General features: G+C 45.6%; 2 protein-coding genes across 3 annotated transcripts; one reads left to right on the top strand and one right to left on the bottom strand.

Moving 5' to 3' along the window:
• Positions 1-4,295: 4,295 nt before the first annotated feature.
• Positions 4,296-16,786, top strand: ebna1bp2 (EBNA1 binding protein 2). Of its 2 annotated transcripts, none has more exons than XM_086161498.1 (10): positions 4,296-4,869; positions 11,880-12,135; positions 12,334-12,417; positions 12,504-12,676; positions 13,033-13,156; positions 15,552-15,641; positions 15,741-15,816; positions 15,898-15,988; positions 16,072-16,240; positions 16,335-16,786. In XM_086161498.1, the coding sequence occupies exons 2-10, from the start codon at positions 12,040-12,042 to the stop codon at positions 16,380-16,382; spliced, it is 951 nt and encodes a 316-aa protein (XP_086017624.1). In that variant the 5' UTR covers positions 4,296-4,869; positions 11,880-12,039; the 3' UTR covers positions 16,383-16,786. The 2 variants fall into 2 exon arrangements, with proteins under 2 accessions (XP_086017624.1, XP_086017625.1); XM_086161499.1 differs by having other exon boundaries at positions 11,876-12,135.
• A 31-nt stretch (positions 16,787-16,817) lies between these two features.
• On the bottom strand, positions 16,818-18,199 carry cfap144 (cilia and flagella associated protein 144). Its single transcript, XM_086162172.1, has 4 exons — positions 17,878-18,199; positions 17,735-17,794; positions 17,239-17,342; positions 16,818-16,913 (listed from the first exon to the last, which is right to left on the bottom strand). The coding sequence occupies exons 1-4, from the start codon at positions 18,104-18,106 to the stop codon at positions 16,818-16,820; spliced, it is 489 nt and encodes a 162-aa protein (XP_086018298.1). The 5' UTR covers positions 18,107-18,199.
• Positions 18,200-22,522: the final 4,323 nt, after the last annotated feature.

The raw sequence follows: 22,522 nt of genomic DNA, 5'->3' as shown, positions 1-22,522 counted from the left end.
TTCTTCCATAGATTATTTAGTTTCAGTATCTAAATTAAGCTCAGTTTAAATTCTGTTTTCAGTCTTTGTCCATCATAGGTTCTTATTCAGGTCCTCCTTTAAAATGTTTAAAAGGTAAATGTTTTAACCAGTTATCTTTTAAATCAACATAGGCCTATTTTAGTGTCAAGAAATCCAGTATTAGTATTATCCTCCTAATAGCAGGTTATTTCAACTAGTGTAATTAATGAGTTACATTAAGCATCTCAATTAACACAATAGGAAATGAACACCCTAAATTGCAATGACAACATATTCAAGATATGACACATCAAACATAAAGTCATTAAACTTAGCAGGAAAATGTTCAAAGTAAACACAGTCTATCAACTTGAAATAAAACGCTTTGAAAGATTCATCAGAAGTGATGAATATCTGTTCCTTTCTTTGTTCACTCTCTCCATCAACTTGACAGCATGACTTCCTATATCAAGATTTTTACCTTGTTGTTGTTTGTTTGTTTTGTAACTTCTGGAACAAAATGTCTATCAGCGTTCTGACTGGCTGATAGATCTACAGTCTATTAAACTAAATGACACCAATAATATGCAATAATATTTTGAATCCTATTTATCTCATTTAGACATTGTTATATTACTAATATGACAAAAAAAAAATGATGAAATTCTACCCATTATTTATTCTTATTTATTAGCTAATGGCTATCTTCACCTGGGTTACAATCTCATGTAATATCTAAATAATATGGACTTCATCATGCGGATGGTTACTTTTTTGAGTTTATTTTAGGCTGATTTGTTTGGAAATGAACACAGGCGTGTTCATGCCCAAACCATCTCAGTCATCACTTTGTTTCGGTCATACATGTCCTACACCCTTCTGACAAATTCCTCTTTTCCTTTGGGCTTTTCCCTTCAGGAGTCTCCACAGCAATCCACCACCATATTCTCTAGATCCTCCTCTCTCATACCAACTAACTTCATATCCTCTCCCACTATGTCCATCAATCTTCTCTTTGGTCTTCCTCTAGACCTCCAATTTCAGGATCCGTCTACCAATATATTCACTATCTCTCCTCTCCCCTCTACATGACCCAACCATCTTAGTCTATGTCCAAAACATCTAACATGTGCCGTCCCTCTGATGGACTCATTCCTGATCCTGTCCATCCTGGTAACTCCCAAAGAGAACCTGAAAAATCTTCATCTCTACGACCTCCAGCTCTGCCTCCTGTCTTTTGGTCATTGTCACTGTTTGTAGAGCATACAGCATGGATGCTCCCCTCAATTTGTATGTATATATATATATATGACCCTGACACGAGGCACCGTTACAGCACGTCTCACTGTCTCTTCGCAGTCGTTTTATGATTGCTAAGCACAAGAAACACCTAACAGTTGTTGATGAAAAACATTATACACATCAGCTAAACAATGGAAATTTAGTTCATATATTAAAATTGTTTTTTAATAGTGACATACACAGAGACAGCAATACCGTCTCAGTGCATAGCATGCCAGCACAGCTAGAATAACCATTGTGCAATCCATAGTGGGCTCAGCTGGTTGCTGTGTCACCGCATGTCTCTTCTTCATATTTGAAAAGTGAGTGTGAATTTTTTTTTCAGCGATTTAAAAAAAAAACCAACTAAAAATGGCGAAGTTAAGTGGAAAATAACTTTATAGTACAAATCACTGAATAAATATAACCATTTAATTTGTTTTTTTTAATTTTGCATTTGTTTCTTACCATGATGTCAGGTGAGGCCCGGGCTCCCATGCCTCCACTGACTGCATGTCACTGATATGTATATATATATATATATATATATATATATGTATATATATAAATCTACATATGCATGTAGGTGTTAGCTGCAGCAGGCTGCCGCGTGGCTCCGTGTCCTTCTTATACATTGATTCAGCTCAAGAAAAGCGGGATAATGGGATAACACAACTCCGGTTTAAAAAAAAAAAAAAAAAAAAAAATGCTCCTTTTAGTGGAACAGATAAGAGTAAAAATAAAACGCTGGCGTGATTATCATACCTTTGATTACTGTTCTAACACGGGGAAAAATAAAGACGGAGTTCTCCTCAGCCCGGCGGCAGCCGTCCAGCGTGCCGGCTTGTCAGCGCCTTAATGATGATCTACTGTATGTTTGAGCTCGGGAGGATTTCCTGCAGGTACCGAGGCTTCTTTTCAAGTGTTCAGACACCTTGAAATCACAGAATCTCATCTCATCTGTCTCCCGGATTGTCTTTTTCCAGTCCTGCGCTCCTCTCTGGAGACTAGCCGATGCGGAGCTTCACCACGTCCATCTCCGTGTTTGATCCTTGTGGTCATATTAGGAGTGAAGGCGGTTTGCCGGAGCTTGGCAGATGCTCTGCTCGTCCGGGGTGAAGACGGGTGACGCTCTCGACCTCCCGGCTTGAGACCTGCAAATTTGGGTCGCTCGTCTGGCGAAAGAAGCTATTTTGGCTTCTTTAACAGAAAAGGCGTGGATGTGGATCTTCATTAGCGGCGCAGCTGTCGCTGCTGTCTGGCGTTCACCTGGAGCTGGTAATTACATATCTGGGTTTACTAAAGGCTATTAATATTCATTTAAGCATGCTGCTCTGTGTCTTGGTTCGGAAGCCATGGGAGAGTCAGACGCACATTGGGAGGCCTCCTCAGAAACACAAAACCAAGCTCCTGTCCTCTCCATCGCTTGGGTTCCAGCCGCGGCCGGCTCGGTGATTACCTATCGCACTGATATGAATGTATTTTTAATGAACTTGGCAAACAGAAGTGGGAGGCGCCGTCCGTTTCGTTCCCTCGCTGAAAAGCACAGTCTGATGCCAGCCTTCTCCAGCCAGGGCTTCATCTTCTGATGTATAATCATAGCGGGCAAGCGTATGCTATATGGCTTTTTAAAAAGGAATGCTGTCTTTCCCAGTGGTTGTGACGGTGAAACAATGAGCTACGAAGATGTTGGTAAGAACTTTTTCCATCCACTTGTCAACCCAACACCCCCCCAAGGAGGGGGTGCTGCCGCACAAACGTCGGACAGATTCTATCTAGAGTCGGACGGCCTTCTGCCTCCACTGGTAGAAAGATGGAGATGGGCAGAGATGGGAAGCACCAATGTGATGGTGACAGAGGTGATATTAGGGCATTAATACCACTCGTGCTAACACTTACATGCTAATATCTGAAATAACACAATTATATCTTTAATTTTTATAGAAGAAATAACAAAGACGGACGCCTGGCGATGATGCTGCAGTAGATGAAGCCACGCCCCCTGGGAACCTGTCCAATGAGAGCCCAGGGACTCTGGAGAAGATGTTGCAGTCGTGCACTGATGAAGGGACGCAAGTCCAAATGGGAGGAAGTAGACACATGCTAGGCTAAAATTTACTACAAGCTATCTCAAAAAAGAAGGTTTTAGCCTATTTGTAAACAAAGAGAGGGTGTCCGTCCCCTCAGACGGAGATCTGAAGACGACTCCACAGAAAAGGACTTCAGTCAGTTTTGTATCTCAATTACCTCTTCGCAACAATGGCCGACGTAGATGTCACTCAAACCTCCTCCCCAAGCATCCTTTCAGACCGGGGGATAGTCAACCGTAATGCTTGAAAACGAATGCACATCAGGAATCGTGAAAATAGCGCAGGTTTTTTTTTTTTTGTAATCCCACCGACAGACAACCTGTCCAACGCGACAATAGGGCACAAATAATTCCCCTTACATCCGGCACCTGGCGGGAAGGCTGAAAGCCATTCGGCAGCAGAATGGTGGAGGTGCAGAGGCCGACGGGCGGCACAAAGAGACGGAGGGGACCTGATTTGCAGAGTGGTAATCATAAAGATAGGGAGAGCGGAGATAAATGACCGGACAATGAGTCGGCGTGGAAAGCAATTATGTAGGTGAACGAACACAGCGAGGGCTAAAGGAGGGAGGAGGGAGGTGGAAACAAAGACACAGCAGGGATGAAAACCGAGAAGGGAGAGGACGGACGAGACGCGAGTTAGAACAAGCGGTCAACTCGTAGGGATCGACGCCCGGAGAAGAAAAAATGCCTGAGACACCCACGTCGGTTTCCACGTGTGTGTCCACCGCTTCTCCGTATTCCCTGTAAAATAAAGCATTTGGGATTCAGGCGGTCACCCGAGCAGCGGCCAGATGGAGCAGTTGGCCGGCTGGCAGGAAGTAACAATCTGTACTCTTGTTTTTGATTGGCTCTAATGATGATCTACTGCTGGGCCTTCCGGAGAGTTGCTGACTGTGTATTCGCTATGCACGCGCTCCTCTGTGGGCAGTCAGGGCTTCTCCTGGAGAAGATGGGTCAGGGCGTGCCGCGTAAGCTAGTTGCGGTATTACCAAATTAACCAACTTAGTTGCATTTCCTCCATGTCGGTATTCTTCTTCCTCTTGGGTCGCACGAATTCCAAGCCGCCTTTGGGATTGGTTCGTTATCTGTGAGGAGGACGTGACGGCAAGAGAGGCGACCACAAGGATCTCAGCAAAGACAGGCGGCGTGCATCAACAAGAATCATACTTCACGGTAACGTGAGTAGTTATCCAAGAACATGACCGCCATCTGTCTGGGCTCTGTGCTCCTGCTTTGGAGCGGATACCTACAAGGGGGGGTCGTCTTCACCGGTGGTCAATGAAAAGTGCAGTCGTCTCCATCCGACAGTCCAACCCCCTCGTCTTCGGGACACTTCTACTTGCTGCCGTCCTGTGGGTTCACTCTCGGCGCGCTCAAACACTCCGATGGGTCATATTGGGTCCCTTGGGCCGATTGGTCTCCGTTGGCAGAGTCGGCGTCCATCCAACCAGACGGTTGGTGGTTCCTTTCCCGGCGTGTAATGGACTGAACCTCAGGTAGGATTCTGGCGCCCTTATTTGGAGCTGGTGGTATCTGGTTTACCTTTAGCCTATAAGATTCTTTTTCACCTCAGATAGGGTTGGGGGGTCCTAATTGTTGTGGCATCACTTCTGGAAGTATCGTAAACTCCCCTTGGTTGTCTTAACGGCCGTAAAGAAAGTCCCTCTAGTTATGTAAACGAATTTTGTGCTCCAAACAATCTCATGGTTCCATTGCTGCGGCGTCCTTGGGCAAGACGCCACAAACCCAAGTGACCCCCGCTGGTCCGGTTCACACCTCCCTTGGCTCCACCCGTGTGTGTGAACGAGTGAATGCTATCTAGCATATACTGTAGCGCCGTAAAAGTGGCGGCCGCTTCCCATTGAAGGCCTCAAACGGAGCTGTTGACGGCACTCGAACTCAATACTCCATTTCCAAAAGCTGTTATTTTGAAAAATCAGCGAGAACTCAACCAAATTGAGGGGAAGAAGCCCAGGTGAGAGGAAATAGAAATGAATAAATATGAGTTTTCCTCCAGGGTGTGCAGGAAAAGCGGTTTCATGTAATGGATGCCGTACATTTGGGCTGATAGTAAATACACTCGCTTGGTAAAAGTGCTGACGAGCAGACAACTAAAACTGTTTTTTTTTCTTTTATTACTTTCTTTGCTGTCCATGTTGAAAATGCAAACACAGCTGAGTGAAATAGGTTACCAGAGGGGGGTACTAGGTATGACTATCCTTGTTGAAAAATTAATTTTCCACTTCTTACTTCAGGAGAAACATGTAACTGATCTGCTGGCAGTTTCCAGCAGTGGTTTCATGTTAGCATTTCGAGACAAGATAGTCACTGCTGGTAATTGAGTTATTTACATCATGAATTAAGCGTATTTCATATCTGTTTTGATGTAATTAAATATCCATGGATATGAAGATATGATACATTGTGTAAAAATGGAAAAACATGTTTGCGTATGTTAGCACGGTGGCGCCGCGTTTAGCGCTAATGCGTCACGGGGAGAAGGTCTTCGGCTCCATTCTAAACCTTAGAGGAACGAAAGATAAGGTTGGTGGACGGAGGGAGAGAAGACAGGAAAATTGCGGCGTGAGAGGAGAGGGTCGGATGGAAGCACGTGATTGGCTGCGGCATCTCCTGAAGGGAGCGGTCCAAAGAAAGAGTTTTACGGACGAGTGGAAAAATGACAGAAGCCGCAATTCCACAGCAATCAAAGCACGCAGCTTATCTTTCCTTGTCTTTCCTTTCCCTCCATCAGACCGGCCCGTTTTTCCCTCCTCCTCTTCTCATGTCCAGCTCCTCCTCCTCCACTCCCTCGCTCCACCTCTCCACCCTCATCTTTCAGAGGGAGCTACTAAGATCAATTCACTATACCATTCACAGGAATGTAATAAGGTGATTATGCATGGGCCCCTGCGTTACCCCTTCTAGCACTGCACACACATACACACACACACGTGCACACACATACACACACACACACCCTGCTGCTCCGGCACTGATGGAAGTTGACGTGGCACTTCCCTTAAAAATTCCATGGATGTCCTTCGTCAGAGCAGGCTGGCAACCCAGCGCCCCCTCCATTAATTTATCTCTTCGCTTCCAATCAGTGTCAGGATGGCGGAAGGACACGGAGATGGAAGATGGAGCCAGGGGAGGAGGTGGAGGAGGAAGGTGGAGTTTGCAAACGTGCATCTGCACAGGAGACCTTTTTTGAAGCTGATCCCTGAGGCCCCCCAACCAGGTGATGGCAAACAAACACATCACCTGGTTAGCATGTGGAACCCTGGCTCATCCCCCGCTCCGTGTGGACGTTCTTGTGCGTAACGTGCATTTATGTTGTGGTGAATTATTCCATTTTGTTTTCATAATTAATCTAGCGCAGCAAATTCCAGCGCTAAACACGACTGACACCTTTGGACATCAGTCAGGCGTTTATCTCTCTTATCCAAAGCTCCCTTGACCAGCATGGGAGCGTTTGCTCTTTCCCAGCTCAGATGTTTACATTTTTAACGCAAATATTTTCACAGAGAGTGGAAAATATGAAACCGTTGCCAATTTTGGGCTAATACGTTCTTGCCGCATCTAAATGTTGTGATGGCTGAGCAGTGAATGGCCGTCTAACCGGCAGCTGCGCCTGATGTTGGTTTAATTTTGCAATTCTATTAATTTGATGTTAAGGGCTGAGGGACGATGGAAAGCAAACCGAAGGCGTTCTTGCTGCGAGGTAACAGTACCAACCCATCCCCAGCATGATAATAAACATAATAATGATAATAATAATAATAATGATGATAATAATAATTATAATAATAATTATAATGATGATGATAATGATGATAATGATGATAATAATAATAATAATAATTATTATTATTATTATCATTATTATTATTATTATAGAGCGATAAACCTTCGAAACTGTTTACACTTGTCTTTGCCGGCAGACATGGATTTACGGTGTCTGCCAGCTAATAGCTTCTAGCATTCATCCATTGAAATAATGCTAAATGTTGACAGCAGGACATCAACCTATTTGCGCAAGTGCCCTTTGAGCTCATCTCTATTTTGTTTTTAATTCCCTCCGCCTGAAAAAATGTCCAGAAGGACAGGCGGCATAACGGCCCGCCGCCGAGCTCCAAAAGCCATTAGCTTGCGCGGCGTCAGTAATCCGCCAGGACGCTGCAACGCGACAATGCCATTTTCACTTCATTTGGGCCAAAAAACGCAAGAGAGATTGGAGCAAATGAGGAGAGCCAGAGGAGCACTGATACATAAAATGCCTTGTCTGGGTGATAGAACACCCGAGCACTCCGGGAAATAAAACACTGATTGGCCAGAGAGTAAAACACTCCCTTGAAAGAAAATCACGCAGCCTTATGAAGCATGATATTTCACTGTGTAAGCTGAGCTGCAGGGTTGTCCTGCATGCAACGCCACCGGGAGCTGCCGCGGCACCTGCATCCGGATCCGTGGGTTTTCTTATCGAGGAAAAGAGGTGCCGCTCGCGTTCCCGTTGTGCGCAGCTCATTAGCGACAGTCAACCGAGGATTTGCATTATTGACTGAAAGTAACAATGTGCCTCGGAAGCGGAGGACATTAGCATAGGAGATGAAGAAGGGTCGCGCCTCCCTTCCCTCCCCACCGCTCAGAGAGACTGCAGCCTAGAGTTCTACTTTCCACGTTTTCACAAACTGCGAGTCCTCGGGCGGGGGAGCGCCCGAGGTGTTTTCAGTTTGATCCGCGCTCGTTGCTAATAGCGGCCAATTTCCCGACGACAGTGCCTAATTGCTGGCTTCCTCAGCCATCTGCGGACGCCTCGCCGTTTGGCTGCGCGCGACGCAAAAATGAGGAGAATCAGGCCCTCCTGCCTGGGAGGAGTCCAAAACTTTGCATTTTGGCACACAAAAGGAAATCCAATTAACAACAAATGGCTATTTGTTGTGATTAATCTAAATTAATTCTCAGCGGCCCTGCGATTAATCTGTTTACGGAATGGCTCTCATCTAAAAATCCACAAATTAACTTATTCTCAAAATAAGGAAAAATAAAAGGTACGCGTTTTCTAACGTCTTCAAATTGAACGCGCTTTAAAAGAGTATTTTCCAACGATTGTTTGCGCGACAGCAGCCTTGTAATCCATTCAAATTCGAAATAATCCTCGACGCTTTCAGCCTGTTTCCCGGATAATCCCATCGTGCCATTCCAGTGAATGCGTGCACGAGGATGACTTTGCTCGTATCTGGTAAGACTGACATCAGGAGTTAAATTCCCTCGTCGTTTGAGGAACGTCTCTAGATGAAGGAGAGGATGGGGATATATTTTGTTCATCCATTATCTGGACCGCCTGTCCCGCAGCCGTGGATGTGATTGGACCAGAGGCGGGGTTCACCCTGGACCCGTATAACCGTCCGCTCTGTCTTTTCTAATGTCCTTTCCTCTCCCGCCTGAAGCCTTCACAATCCTGGCACGACCCGACGAGATCTTGAGGCGTTTGACTCGGGACCTCGCGGGAGGAGGAATCGGCCCGGAGGCCTTCGGCCGTCCGGCCGGTGTTCTTAATGACCTCGGTGGCCACCGAGCACTTAATGAACAAGCGCCTGATGGTCTGCGGTCTGAGTTATAAGGCGTCTTGTCTCCCGGCCAGGATGTCTGACATCACCTCCGCCTGGTTCAGAGCCCTTCGTTTCTCCGCTTCAGCGCTCTTTGTATTTTCCTGCCTCCCGCATCCGCTCGCCTCCTGGGGCTCTTTTTCAGGCCGGCAACATCCCAACTATCAATTAGGGTGTCTCGGATCAGCGATCGAGGCAGCCTCCCGCGTTCGCGGGAGCTCCCTGATTAAACCGCAGGTGAACATCTCCAAAGATGTAAATTTCACGCCGACCGATCAAACAAATCTGCGCTTCCCGATGAGTTTCTGCCCGACCGCCTCCTTCGGAGTGACAAGGAGAAAAGCCACTGCCGTCGGACGTCAAATGGATTGAATCTTATCTTGACCGGTCGGTCGTGAAGCCGAACCCCTCGTTCTCCACGGGGGCTGAGTTACAGCCTGCTCCTATTCCCCTTGCAGAATCCATAAATCTCCCAATGTAATGACAAGCGCAGCCCACCTTTATATCTTCCTGGCTGCGTCACGCAGAACGGAAGGGTTAGCGTTCTTCGTCATGCCTTTTCACAAAAAAAAAGTCAGATTTCATTTCTACGCGGCACAATCCCGAACCAGATGACACCTCCCACGTCGAGCAGATCTGGAGCGCGAGATGATCCGCAGAAACCCGCCGGCTCAGACAGATCCCAGCCGAATGAGGCGGCCTTCTGCCTCGACCGGCCGTCGGAGGAGGCGTCCCTCCGGTGATCTCCATCCCCGGCTCCTCGGGCCAGACGCCGAACCCCAAGTCGCTCCTGATGGCAAGCGACCACAAGGTGATGCCTGCTCTCCATGAGTGGAATGAGTGGACGGTTGGAAGAACCGATCAGGATGAGAGAATTTGCGAAACCCTTCATCCGACCTCAGCCTCCACTCTGCGGGGGAACGTGTTCCTCCAGATGCCAAGAATAACAGCGAGCGAGGAGTTTTCACTCCCTGTCAGGAAGTGGAAACGAGCGGTGACGGCGGGAGACGGCGCCGATGACAGAAATGGAAATTACATTTTTTTTTTTTTTTGCGCTTTTGAAGACGTGGCAGAATGGCGCCCTGACCACGCAGAGGACGAACGAATGAAATACAAATAGTAAATATTGATTTCCATCGGAACGAAAGGGAAGTCACTCTGGCGCGGATTCTGCTTTGAAGCCTTGGAGGACGGAGGGGGGGATAAGTCACTTATAGAGACTGATGACGTCTCAAGAAAGCAGCCGTCCTGTTATCGCCGAAGCCCCCGTCGTCGGTCTTTCTTCTGTCTATCTGGGGGAAGTGATGGAGCTGCTGTCCCTTCCTCTCAGCCGCACCGATGAAGTATGAACGAGAAAATGCAGAATTAGACACGGGGAGCTGCAGACATCAACTCCGAGTCCAAAACACATCACTGCAGATCGGGGCAAACACATTGAATATCATATAATGGCATCATATAATATAACGGTACCGACATTTGCATTAAACCTCTGCAAATATCACTCTGTATCTGCGTGCACTTTATACTTCATACCTCATAATTTGATATTTTCTGTTGAATGTAACAGTGCACTTTACTGCTCATTTGAACTTGATTATTATTTTAATTGTCCCCGTGGGATTGTGACAAACATCTTCTCCATTCCTCTGTATGTCCAGTACATTGACAAAAAATCTGACTTTGATAATATAATATAATATAATATAATATAATATGATATGATATGATATGATATAATATAATATAATATAATATAATATAATATAGGAAGTTCGTTGGTGTGAGAGAGGAGAATAGGGTTAGAGGGAGAAGGTTGATTTGCTAATATAATATAATATAACATAGACAGACAGCATGTGGAATTCAAAGCAAACAACGACAGCGATGTGAACGTGGGAATTGTCTGCATTCATTATTTCTTCTCTTTGACACTCCATGTGAAGTATCCTTGTGTTTTGAAGCTGCATTTTTATTTTGAAGGACGTTATGGTGTGTGAGCGGCTAGATGAACCTGTAACCTGGTGACGGTAAGACAGGGCAGGTATGCCAAAGGCTAAGAGTGGCGGTCGTCCTGCGTCTACGGTTGCTCGAGGAGTCAAAATGCGCAAAAGCACGTTTGGGTCCTTGATAAGCTCTAAATTCATTTGGAGCAAGATCCAGTTACTTTCATGGTCCATGGCCAAAGGACACCATTAGCATGCAGGTAGTGCTCAGCGCGACGCGAACTGCAAACCATCTACTCATGACTGCTCCATGACTGCAGGCGGTAGATATACACTGACTTTATGCGACATAAAAGTGAAAGATAGGCCTTCCTATCTTTCCACAATGCACGCTGAGCCGCAGGCTGCACTGTAACATTAACTTTTCACTTCATTTCACTTCCTTGATGTTTATATCAGAATATGGCTGAAGTTCAGGGGGATCATAGGAGATCATGGATTTTCACATTTATATACATATGCACATCAACAGCCTGCAACTAAGGAACTAATCCTAATCTATCTATCTATCTATCTATCTATCTATCTATCTATCTATCTATCTATCTATCTATCTATCTATCTATCTATCTATCTATCTATCTATCTATCTATCTATCTATCTATCTATCTATCTATCTATCTATCTATCTATCTATCTATCTATCTATCTATCTATCTATCTATCTATCTATCTATCTATCTATCTATCTATCTATCTATCTATCTGCCAGCACCTCCGAATGGTACACACTGGTACTGCACAAAAAACTTGAAGAAATAATAAATGTATAAATAAATACATTTGTACATGCACCAAAATCGTTACAAATTTAATGTACTTATAATTTTCACTGTATTTTCATCATTTTCCCGTGAGTTTTATAGGAAATGCACTGTGTGTTTCCAAGGTAGGAACCTTCCGTCTGCTGGATTTTTCCGCCCGAAGCGATTTCTTTGGGGGACTTCCGCATTCACTTCCGCCCCACGTGAATCGGCAGCCCGCTGCATATGAGCACTAAGTCCTCGGCGTCTATAGCAAACATCTCCAGAATACTACCACCTTTTCTCTCGTATGACTGTTGACATTGAAGCCATGGACCTAGTGGAGGACGATGAGCTGCCCAGCGGGCAGTCGGATGAGGAGAACAGCGATTTGTCCGACAGTGAGGTCAGTCGGGTGCTTTGGAGCACCTTAGCTTTAGCATGCTAACTGAGCTAGGTTGGATTTGTGGGAAATTGACCGCGTGTTTAGTTTAAATGTTTTTCACTTTAACACGTTTATCCTGGTTCAGCTGCACTATTAAGACGTTTCAATTCTGTGGCTCAACTTTCCGTATGTTTCGTTTCGCAATTCTTGTGTCTACAGCTCCAGGACGCCTTTTCCAAAGGATTGTTGAAACCTGGGATGAACTTAGTAGTAAATAAACCCAAAAAGCTGGTCAACAACAAGGTGAGTGAGCTGCTAACCCTTAAATATTGGTGCCCTGCATGGGAAAAGTATAATTATTCTTTATTAATTTAATACGGTTTCTGCAGGAGGGCCTGAGACAGTGTCTGGCTGACTTGAAAAAGGACCTTCCATGGGTGGAGAGGCTGGATCTGATTAACGTGCCCGTGGAAGATACTCTTTCCATGGTCGAAACCAAACCTCAGAATGCTAGCAACAGTGGGGTCAACGCAAATGATGACTTTCAAAGAGAGATGTTCTTGTGAGTCTCCATAACACTGCGGATATGTAAAAATGACAGCCTCGCTTTTACACCTACTTTATTGCCATGTTAGCAGTCCGACATGCAGGGTTTTCCTGGTTCAAAGTGCAGCTTTTAGATGTTCACAGACAATGAATGCCTTTATTCTGCTCCATTATAACATTGGAGTTTCCAAGACCCCAGAATAAGATACACGAAGGGGATGGTGACCAACGAAACGAAGCGCTAGTGTTCAGTGCTCACTACTCTCCTCTGATATTTGATTGGGAGGCATGAAGATGGGTGGTAAACTCTTCCCTCTTTGTCTCTGTTTCCTCCAACTCTTCATGGCTCCTGGAAATGCTTGTCTTGTGCAGCTACCGTCAGGCACAGGCCACTGTCCTGGAGGCCCTGCCCCTCCTGCAGAAGCACGGCATCCCCACCAAGAGGCCCGAGGACTACTTTGCGGAGATGGCAAAGTCTGATCAGCAGATGCAGAAGGTGACCCCGATTTCTCAGAAAGTAACTGTAATGTTTCTCGGTTCGAGAAATGTACCGTGTGTACAAGAACGATCAGTGGGACGTTAGAACCGGTGTTTGCTTTAATGGCAGAGCATATTCCAGAGTGAGAATAAGAAGAGGAAGAAGCCCAGTATTGGTTGGATGATACCGCTTATATAGTATACGTATCGTCGACATTAAAGCATCAACATCATGGGATCAACATTAAGGCATCGACATTAAAGCAACAACATTAAAGCAACAATATATTCCTACAGAATATTACATCCCCCTTCTTTTTAAGGAAGCACTAAGTCTCTGGTAAAGCTTACGGCGGAACAAAATAGAGTATAGTAAAAGTGGCCTGTATGCAACATTAAACAATTATCCAAATAGACTGAAAATGTAGGGTAAACATAGACAAAGGTTATAGATCTAAATGACTCTAGGTTTGACCTCACGGCCAGAATGAGTATGGTAGCTTGTAGTTGGTGGTGACTTCGAGTTACAGTCAGTCCCTTCAGGTACATGCTGAACTTCAAAGTGGTCACCAGTGGGAACGGTTTCTTAAGTGTCCATCAGGTGGCGACGATTTCTCCTGTATTGAACTCCGTCTGGTGTTTGGATGTTGTATGATCTGGCACTGTCTGCTGTACTAACAACAACAGCTGGTTTCCAACGTCCATTGTCCCGAAAGCGAATCATTTGTCCTGGATGAAGAGCTGAGAGTGGCTTTGAGGATCTATCATAATATTTCTTTTGGTAGCTTTGGCGAGAGGCTCTGATGCTATGAGTAGCTTTGTGGCTTACTGCTTTTGGTTTTAGCTGGTGAGAGCTGGTGAGGTGCATGGCAGAATTGAGTTCAGGCGTCGGCTCATCAGCAGCTGGGCTGATGATTTGAAATTGTCAATGGGTGTATTGCGGTACTCAAGTAGACTCAAATAGGGATCCTTGCGATCAACTTTGGCCTTTTCCATAAGCGTCTTGGCGATGTGGACAGCTTTCTCTGCAAGACCATCGCTCTGTGGGTAGTGTGGACTTGAAGTTACGTGTTTGAACTCCCACGTATTTGCAAATGCCTCAAACTCCCTGCTTGTGTATTGTGGGCCGTTGTCTGAGATCACAAGTTCAGGAATACCATGCCTTGCGAATGATGCTTTGAGTTTGTGTTTGACTGTTGTCGAAGTGGTGTTGTGCAGTTTGTCCAACTCAAAATATCTGCTGTAGTAGTGGACGGTAACAATGTAGTAGTCGTTCCAGGTGAAAAGATCGGTAGCAACTGCTTGCCATGGCTTGTTGGGGATCATGTGGCTGATCATGGGCTCCTTGGTGTTTGCTGGTCTGTGCTCCAAACACACTGGGCATTTCGCAACCATGTCTTCTATTTGTATATTCATCCCTGGCCAGAACACTATGTCGCGAGCTCTTTGCTTGCACTTTTCTGTTCCCATATGGCCTATATGAATTTTGGATAGCATTTCTTCTTGCTCTGCGCTAGTTCATGAGAATGCGCTATGTCTATTGCTTTGTCTAATGTCAAATCAGATCCGACACTGAGTAGTTTTTCTCTTACTCTGGGCGAGTTGATGCCGAAAACAACACGATCTCTTATCGCTTCATCGCGGTTTGCAAAATTACAATCTTGCGCTAGCAGTTTAAAGTGCGTAACAAACTGTTCAAACGGTTCGCTCTGTCCCTGAATTCTTTCGTTGAATTTGTAGCGTGCAAAGATAATGTTAGTCTTTGGCATAACGTATTCTTCAAAACGGTTGTAGTAGGTGTGTAATGTCTTACGTTCACCATCCGTTAGTGTTCATGTGTTGTAGATATCTCTGCCTTGTTCTCCGACCCTAAGAAATAGATAGCTGCACTTTTCGTCTTCCCCTTTTTTCTTTAGCGGTCCAGACAACATCATTTCGACGTGGAGCTTGAACTTACACCATGCCTCGGGCAAGTTCGTAGCATCCCAGTCCATGCAGGGCGAAGGCAATCCAGACATGTCCATTTCGTCTTGAGTTTCCCTTTTACTCTGACACCATGTAATGTTTCTCGGTTCGAGAAATGTACCGTGTGTACAAGACCGATCAGTTGGACGTTAGAACGGGTGTTTGCTTTAATGGCAGAGCATATTCCAGAGTGAGAATAAGAAGAGGAAGAAGCCCAGTATTGGTTGGATGATACCGCTTATAAGTATACGTATCGTCGACATTAAAGCATCAACATTAAGGGATCAACATTAAGGCATCAACATTAAAGCAACAATATATTCCTACGGAATACAATAACCATCGTCACGATGTTGTCACATCCATCTGAACGAGATCCCTGGATGGACCTCGGCCAAGTTCCGTCAATCTCACGTTAAAACCTTTTTTATTATTTCAAATCCGTCCAGATCAGGACGAAACTGATGTCCAAGCAGACCATGATTGAGAAATCCGAGAAGGCCAAAAAGATCCGGGAGCAGAGGAAGTTTGGAAAGAAGGTGGGTCCCGGCCTAGTCCATTTGTCTTCTTGTAACTCCTTGGATACAGTCGGAAGAAGATGATCAATGAAAGTCACCGAGATGCTTCTCTGCTCATAGGTACAAGTTGAAGTCCTCCAGAAGAGGCAGAGAGAGAAGAAGGCCATGATGACAGCTGTGAAGAGATTCCAGAAAGGTCAGCTCTTGGACGGATGGAACGAACTCCCTGCGCCGGTTGAAACTTGCTGATGGACGTATCTGTCTTTTGCCTTCCCAGGGATGACCGACAAGCTGGACTTCCTGGAAGGAGACCAAGCGGCGGGCAGAGACTCTTCTCAGGGTTCCAAGAAGGCGTCCAACAAGAAGGGGTGAGTCGACGGCTCCATGCCGAGCAGGAGTCTGGCCCCTCCTGTGATTTGAGCATCCTCTGACCCCCTCCGGTTCTCCTCAGGCCCAATGCCAAGAGAAAGTTCAAGGACCAGAAGTTTGGCTTCGGCGGCAAGAAGAGCGGAAAGAAATGGAACACCAAGGAGAGCCACAACGACGTGTCTAGCTTCAACGCCAAGGTGGCCCACGGCAAGGGCGGGAAGGCCGGGAAGAAGGGCAAAGGAGGGAAACAGGTATGACACACACACACACACACCCCCACATACTCGTGGGGTAGCACACCTCTGTTGCCGTGGAGACACTAATCTATGTTGCATTGCCTTTCAGAAACGCCCAGGAAAGTCTGTGCGCAGGAAGATGAAGTCTCGCTCGTAGAGGTTGATCCGTCCACTCCGCTTTGGATCGGGGGCTTTTTTTTTTCCCCCGGGAGGCTCGGAGGAGCCAGGACCTCTTTGTGACTTTCTCGTGAAGCTTGTCTTCTGTGCGTGGAAGGACGCGGAGGACGGCATAAACGCGTCCTCTGCGTCCGGGTGGGGAACCAGAGGAAGGCGTTTGTGGGGCGATGAACCGTGGAGAGGACAGTCCGAGCTTCGGATTCCCTGTTTGCCTTTGGGGGAAAGCTACATGGTTTTATTTAATTTTCTTTTTCTGAGTTTCGATTTTTTTTTTTTTTTTTTTGGCAGCCACCACTTTTGACCTTTGTCTGTCAGCAGTGTGATTTCTGTGTGATATCCGTGCAGGTACACCCCCTGAAACCCAATAAACCAGCGTCAACCAGCGGTTTTAGCAACACCTGCTTTTAATCCGGAGTTAATTTGATGCGCGCAGGGCCGACTCCTTGTGCCTGGTGACGTCTGAGCTCCTGCGGTGGAAGTGTAACCTCTGGTCGTTGCGGTCGGACGGGATCTGTAGGGGGGGGATGTGAGCACCTGCTGACCTCATTCCTGTTTTTGTACTTTTGATTTTTTGCAAATATATAAAGACTTTAGTTAGATTTGTGCATTTTGTTTTTAAAAATCCTCCTTGCTCACGGCCGTGTCAGATGGCATTGATGGCTCTCTGCTCCACCTAGTGGCCGTAACTAGACGGTGCAGTTTGCAGTTTAAAATTCAGGGGCGGAGCCATGCAGCTAATAGTATTAGCCAGTTAGCTCATTTTCAACTGGTGTTAATGCATGTAGAGAGAGAATGTGTGTGCGTGTGTGTGTGTGTGTGTGTGTGTGAGAACTCACCAGTGGGGCAGACACCCATCCAATCTCCTGGCTCTCCGTCAGGGGCCGGGGATACTTCCTGCTGGGCTCCTGGCGAGCCTTGTGGAAGGCTTCGATGAAGTCGGCTGGAAAATGACAGCGGGTGAATTTATTGGAGACCCTCTGTTACCACGGCGACGCTGCCAGAGAGACCAAACTGCCGAAGGCGTCTGCTCTGCTCCTCGAACACCATCGAGGATCTTCTCTGTCCCTCATCCAGAACACCTGACCTGTGCTGTCCCTCCGATGGACTCCCTCCTGAACCCTCACAACTTCTCCTCAGCATCTCCACACCACCATGGCTTCTCTCATCTCCGTTTCTACCCCCCTAAACATCTCCATTCACTTGTGCTAAACGGACCGCAGCCCAGTTTCCTTCACAAAACCAACCTGGTTCCACAGTCCCGTGGAAGATCCCTCGTCTCCATCACCGGTTTCCACACTAGAGTTTGTATTGAGGAGAAAAGAGTGGACGTACCGTTTTCGCTGACCGCCTCCGTGGGCTTCCTGGACATGGGTTTGTCCGGCAGGATATGCACTGATGAAGAAGAACGAGAACGTTGAACATCTGGTCTGTTGATTTCTCTGGAGGTGAAGAGAGTTCTGCAAGGTGGAGCTCACCTGTCCGATGGGGGTTGATGCTGAACTGGCAGTTCAGCCTCTGGTGCCGCTGCTCCTTCCGGATGGTCTCCACGTGGATGGCGTTCTGGTGGACCAGGTCCACCTTCCGCGCCGCCGCCATGTCCCCAGTGGAGTTCTCTGCTTGTTGCCTGGCAACAGTAAACAAAACACCGGGATGCAGTAGCGACGTTTGTCCACACGGTGGCGCCATTGTTCTTGTGCTGCGCATGCAGTGCAATTTAATTTTGAGTCGTCAGAAGAAGTTATCTTACCGTGCAGTAATAAAACATAACATATAAGATAGATAAGAACCAAGTTAACAAAGTAAAGTTCAAAATATAAATTATATTAATTGCAATTTTTGTTACTATCTGTCTGATAGTTATGGCACTGCAGCTTGATTTTTTTTTTGTGTGTGTATATAAATCAGATATAAATACAGTTTAAAATATAAACAGTGATTAATTGCAATTATATTCATTGCAATTATATTTTCATATAAGTTTTGTTATTATTCATTTGATAGTTAAGGCCCCAGTGAGTGTTTGCGTGTGTGTGTGTGTGTGTGTGTGTGTGTGTGTGTGTGTGTGTGAATAAATCAGATCTAAATAAAGATTAAAATATAAATATTGATTAATTGCAATTATATTAGTTGCAGTTATATTTTCATTTAAATTTGTTATTATCCATTTGATAGTTAAGACACCAGTGAGTGCGTGTTCGTGTGAATAAATCAGATCTAAATAAGTTTAAAAATAAACAATGATTAATTACAATTATATTAATGGCAATTACGTTCCATGAAAATTTTGTTATTATCCATTTGATACTTATGGCACCAGTGCATGTGTGTGTGTGAACGGGTAACTATAATCCAGTGTGAAGCGATTTGAAAACCGTGAGGCGATGAAAGCTCTTGTGGAGACCATTTTTGGGTTATTTTAAGTATCAAAAGCAACTAGTTACTTTTCAAAAAAAAAACCATGACTGTCCTCAGCTGGCAGGTTGGTTTGAAAGGAGTCTAAAGATGGAAGGCGGAGGAACTTAACCTCCTGACCCTTCTCGGCCGAGAACCCCATCCTGGAGCTCTGCTCAAATATTTATTCCCAAGGACAAAACGAGACTCTGGTTCCCCACGCTGATGCTGTGCCTGCTGATTCCAATCAGTCAACAAATTAAAAAAGAAAAAGAAAAAGGCACATCACCATGGAAACCAAAGCAAAACGATCCATAAGGGGTTTTAATTGCGTCTTTTGCCTCTTGCAGCCATTTTCCCTCATTAGTGGAGGTTATGGATTCCCAAACCCATCCCTCCTCCTCCATCTTCACCCACAACTCGTCTCCATCATCTTTCCCTCGTCTCGTCTCGTCTCCTCCCTACCAATCCTGCTGATTTGCAAAGGGGTCTCACACACACACACACACTGTTTATGGGAAATCCTCCTGATTATTTATAATCAGGCTTCAGGATCTTCCTCTTACTAGCAGTTAAATTGAATTTATACTTTAATTGAGAATTGAAATCTGAGACGTTTGAAAGGATGGAGGAAAGAAGATGGATTCCATAGATGCCTCATTCCTTTGCATTATGGGATGTAGCATCGAGTTCTAGATTGAAGTATTTACTGCCACGCGTTTAGTCTGAAACACAACAAAATGCCTTCTTTTGCCATCCACAGTGAAGCCATACGGCAGCGGTCCCGACCTTTTTGCCACCACGGACCAGTTAAAGTCCAACAATATACGGTAAGATAAGATAAACTTTATTGATTCCCATAGGGGTTATTCCTTTGTCACAGCAGAGTAACAGTTATTTAAAAAAAAAGGAAATAAATATGAGTTTAAATATAAATAGAAAGGGAGAAGACAGGATATAGCAAGACAAAAAAAAATGTAAAAAAAAGGAAAATTAAAAAAAAAAAATTGACCGCCCTTTAAGGTGTTGTGAATAAATATGTATTCATATATAAATATACCAGCTTTTTTGGTCCAGAGGCTTGTTTTTTAATGCTTGCTCTCCAGTTTTGAAGGCTTCATTGCTTTTGTTGGAGAGCCAGTCGCTGCACATTCTGCAGCGTGGGAATCACCCGTTGTGATAAATCCATATTCGAAGTCGTTCTCCTGGTTTTGTCTGTTAAATGCAGTTTTCTCTCCTCACTGGGCCTTTTCCCCTTTGCAAGGACGTCTGTTTTTTTACTCATAATGCTTGCGGATTCAATATTAGCATGAATGCATCACCTGAGCGAGACAAGCGTCTTGACATGAGTCATAGATGGAGGGAACTGCAAGAACTTGAACAACACATCGTTCAGACTCTGATGATAAATAAAACAGAAATAATGTAAGTTCTTTAATCTTTCCGTAGCGGTTTAACCGTGGCCCGCTGCCGTTCAGAAGCAATGAATAACGCGTGCTGTAAAAGTGAACAGGGCGTTGAAATGTGGTGTTAACGGGAGATGCAGCTGAGAATGTGTAAACTGACGTCTGAAGAGTGGATTGTATTGTTTTATAACAGCTTTTGTTTGTCAAGTGTTTAGCTATTAAAGCTGCTTTTTGTGCTGAAAGTAATAATTAACTAGAAAAAATGAATTCTTTTGCAAAGTTGAGCCAAATGTCAGAAAGAAAGTACAGCTCTCTTCGGTTTCTTCCTCTTCTTGTTGCTTCTCTTCCTCGCCAGCAGACTTCATGCAAGAAAACGCGAAATGGTAAATCGTGAGAACCAAATTATGAAAAAAAAAAAAAAAAAAAGGGAAGTAGCGAGGGTCCGTTGTATTTTCTTTTAAAAGCAGTTCCGTTTGCCGGCACTCTGAGGTCCTTCTGGAGTTTCCTTTCCATGAGCTTGCCGAAAAACCCTTTGACCGAGTGAAGAGCAGGAGTGAGGCAGCTTTTCAAGATAAAATACCCAAAAACAGAAGAAAATATTCATTTTATTTGAACACACTGCATTCTTTCTGTGCGTCCTGTTAGCAGATGGTCAGCAGCCGGTTGGGGACGTCTGTTTTCAAATATCTTCAGCATTGAAGAACTTCCCTGACCACGGTTATCTGGGAAGGCCGGCTGTGGGAATCCAACCAACGACCTTCCCAACGTCAACGTGGCGCCGGAGCGTTCCGCTCAAAACGACAAACTTTGGATGCTTCGAACGTCTCCGGCTGCGGCGTCTCAGATGGAGCTCACTGTTGGACATCTGCCGGGCATCACACCCTTGTCCACTCGCATTATTTCAAGATCGCGCAGCGCAGCGGTTTCCCCTTTCCGCCCGCCTTGGCGACGCCGCTTGCCGCTCTCCTTCATTTTCATGTCCTCCTCTCCGAGCCCTCGGACAAAACCTTCGGCGAGGGATACGTGCTTCCGATGTGGCTGTGCGGTGGGTTGTTGATGGAGGACGACGGTCTGGTGTTTCCAAGCCGCCCTCTCCCCCTCCATCCCCTGGCTCCTGTCACAGTGTCGCGCGGCGTTAGCATCAAGACAACTAATGGAGAAATCTCATTGTTTGCGGTGGATGATATCAGCTATTAGCATGTGGCTGTTATTAGCCATAGTAGCCAAACCTCTAACCCTACTCCCGCTAACATGTTCAGGTAGAAGAAGAACCAAATCAAGAAAATGAAAGAATGAATGGGATACAGCGTAACCATAGCAACACACAGCTCCCTCACGCCTCCAACATCCTGGTCCAATAAGACGTGTCGCTCGCTCTTCATCTGACGAGCCGAGGGCTGTGATTGGTAGCGGATGAATGGTGGAGCCGGTGTTGTTCCCACAGGGATTTGAGAAGATGATCACATGTGCTTTAACTCCATACGAGTACTGGTTCTTCAGGTTCTTGTAGAACTTGTACTCACACAAGTCACTTACAATGAAAATTTGTTAGAATTCCGTGGTTCTCCCAGAAAACCAACTGGGCAACATCTCCATGGAGGTTTTCCTGTCCTTTATTTTCACAAGAGACAAGATCCAGACCTCCACGTTCTGGTCCTACTGCGCTCTTCTGATCCTTCTGCTCTGGTCTGGAATAGCCACAGCCAATCACCTGCCTCCATCTAACCATCTCTTCTCAAAACGTCCTGTCCTCTTCACCTCCATCCATAAACCTCCTCCTTGGTCGTCCTCCGACCTCTAGCATCCTTCCATCCAGATCTTCTCCATCCCTCCTCTGTCCACGTCCAAACCATCTCAGTGTGACATTAGCTCCTGAACATCTACCATGTGCTGTCCCTCTGATGGACTCCATCCTTCCTGATCTCCTCCACCAACCTCCACATCTTCATTTCACACCTGAAACCTCATCTCCAGGTGTTCTGACCCACCTTTGCACCTTCCTCCACCTCTTCTCCACCTTCTCCATGGCTCTGGACTGTTGACCCTCTGTACTCCAACTCCTCCACCTTCTCCATGCTCCATAATGCTCCGCTTGGGTTCCTCTCATTGACATGTATTCTTTGTTGCTGCTCCAAAACTCGGCCCATCTTCTTTGGAAAGCATACCTCCACCTCCACGGCGAATCACAATGTCATCTGCAAACATGGTAGTCTATCGTAGGCGCTCATTCCTTAGCGCGTTCCTCGGCTTTGAGTTCATCATGAAGCACATTTTTATCACAGTCTTTTTTTTTTTTTTTGCGAAGCAAGGTTCTGAAGGAGAA

The sequence above is a fragment of the Fistularia commersonii genome, chromosome 16 (assembly GCF_037954325.1).
Source record: "Fistularia commersonii isolate RoL2024-O1a breed Wild chromosome 16, RoL_Fcom_v1.0, whole genome shotgun sequence".
Taxonomy (NCBI): domain Eukaryota; kingdom Metazoa; phylum Chordata; class Actinopteri; order Syngnathiformes; family Fistulariidae; genus Fistularia; species Fistularia commersonii.
This window is presented reverse-complemented; position numbering and strand designations above follow the sequence as displayed.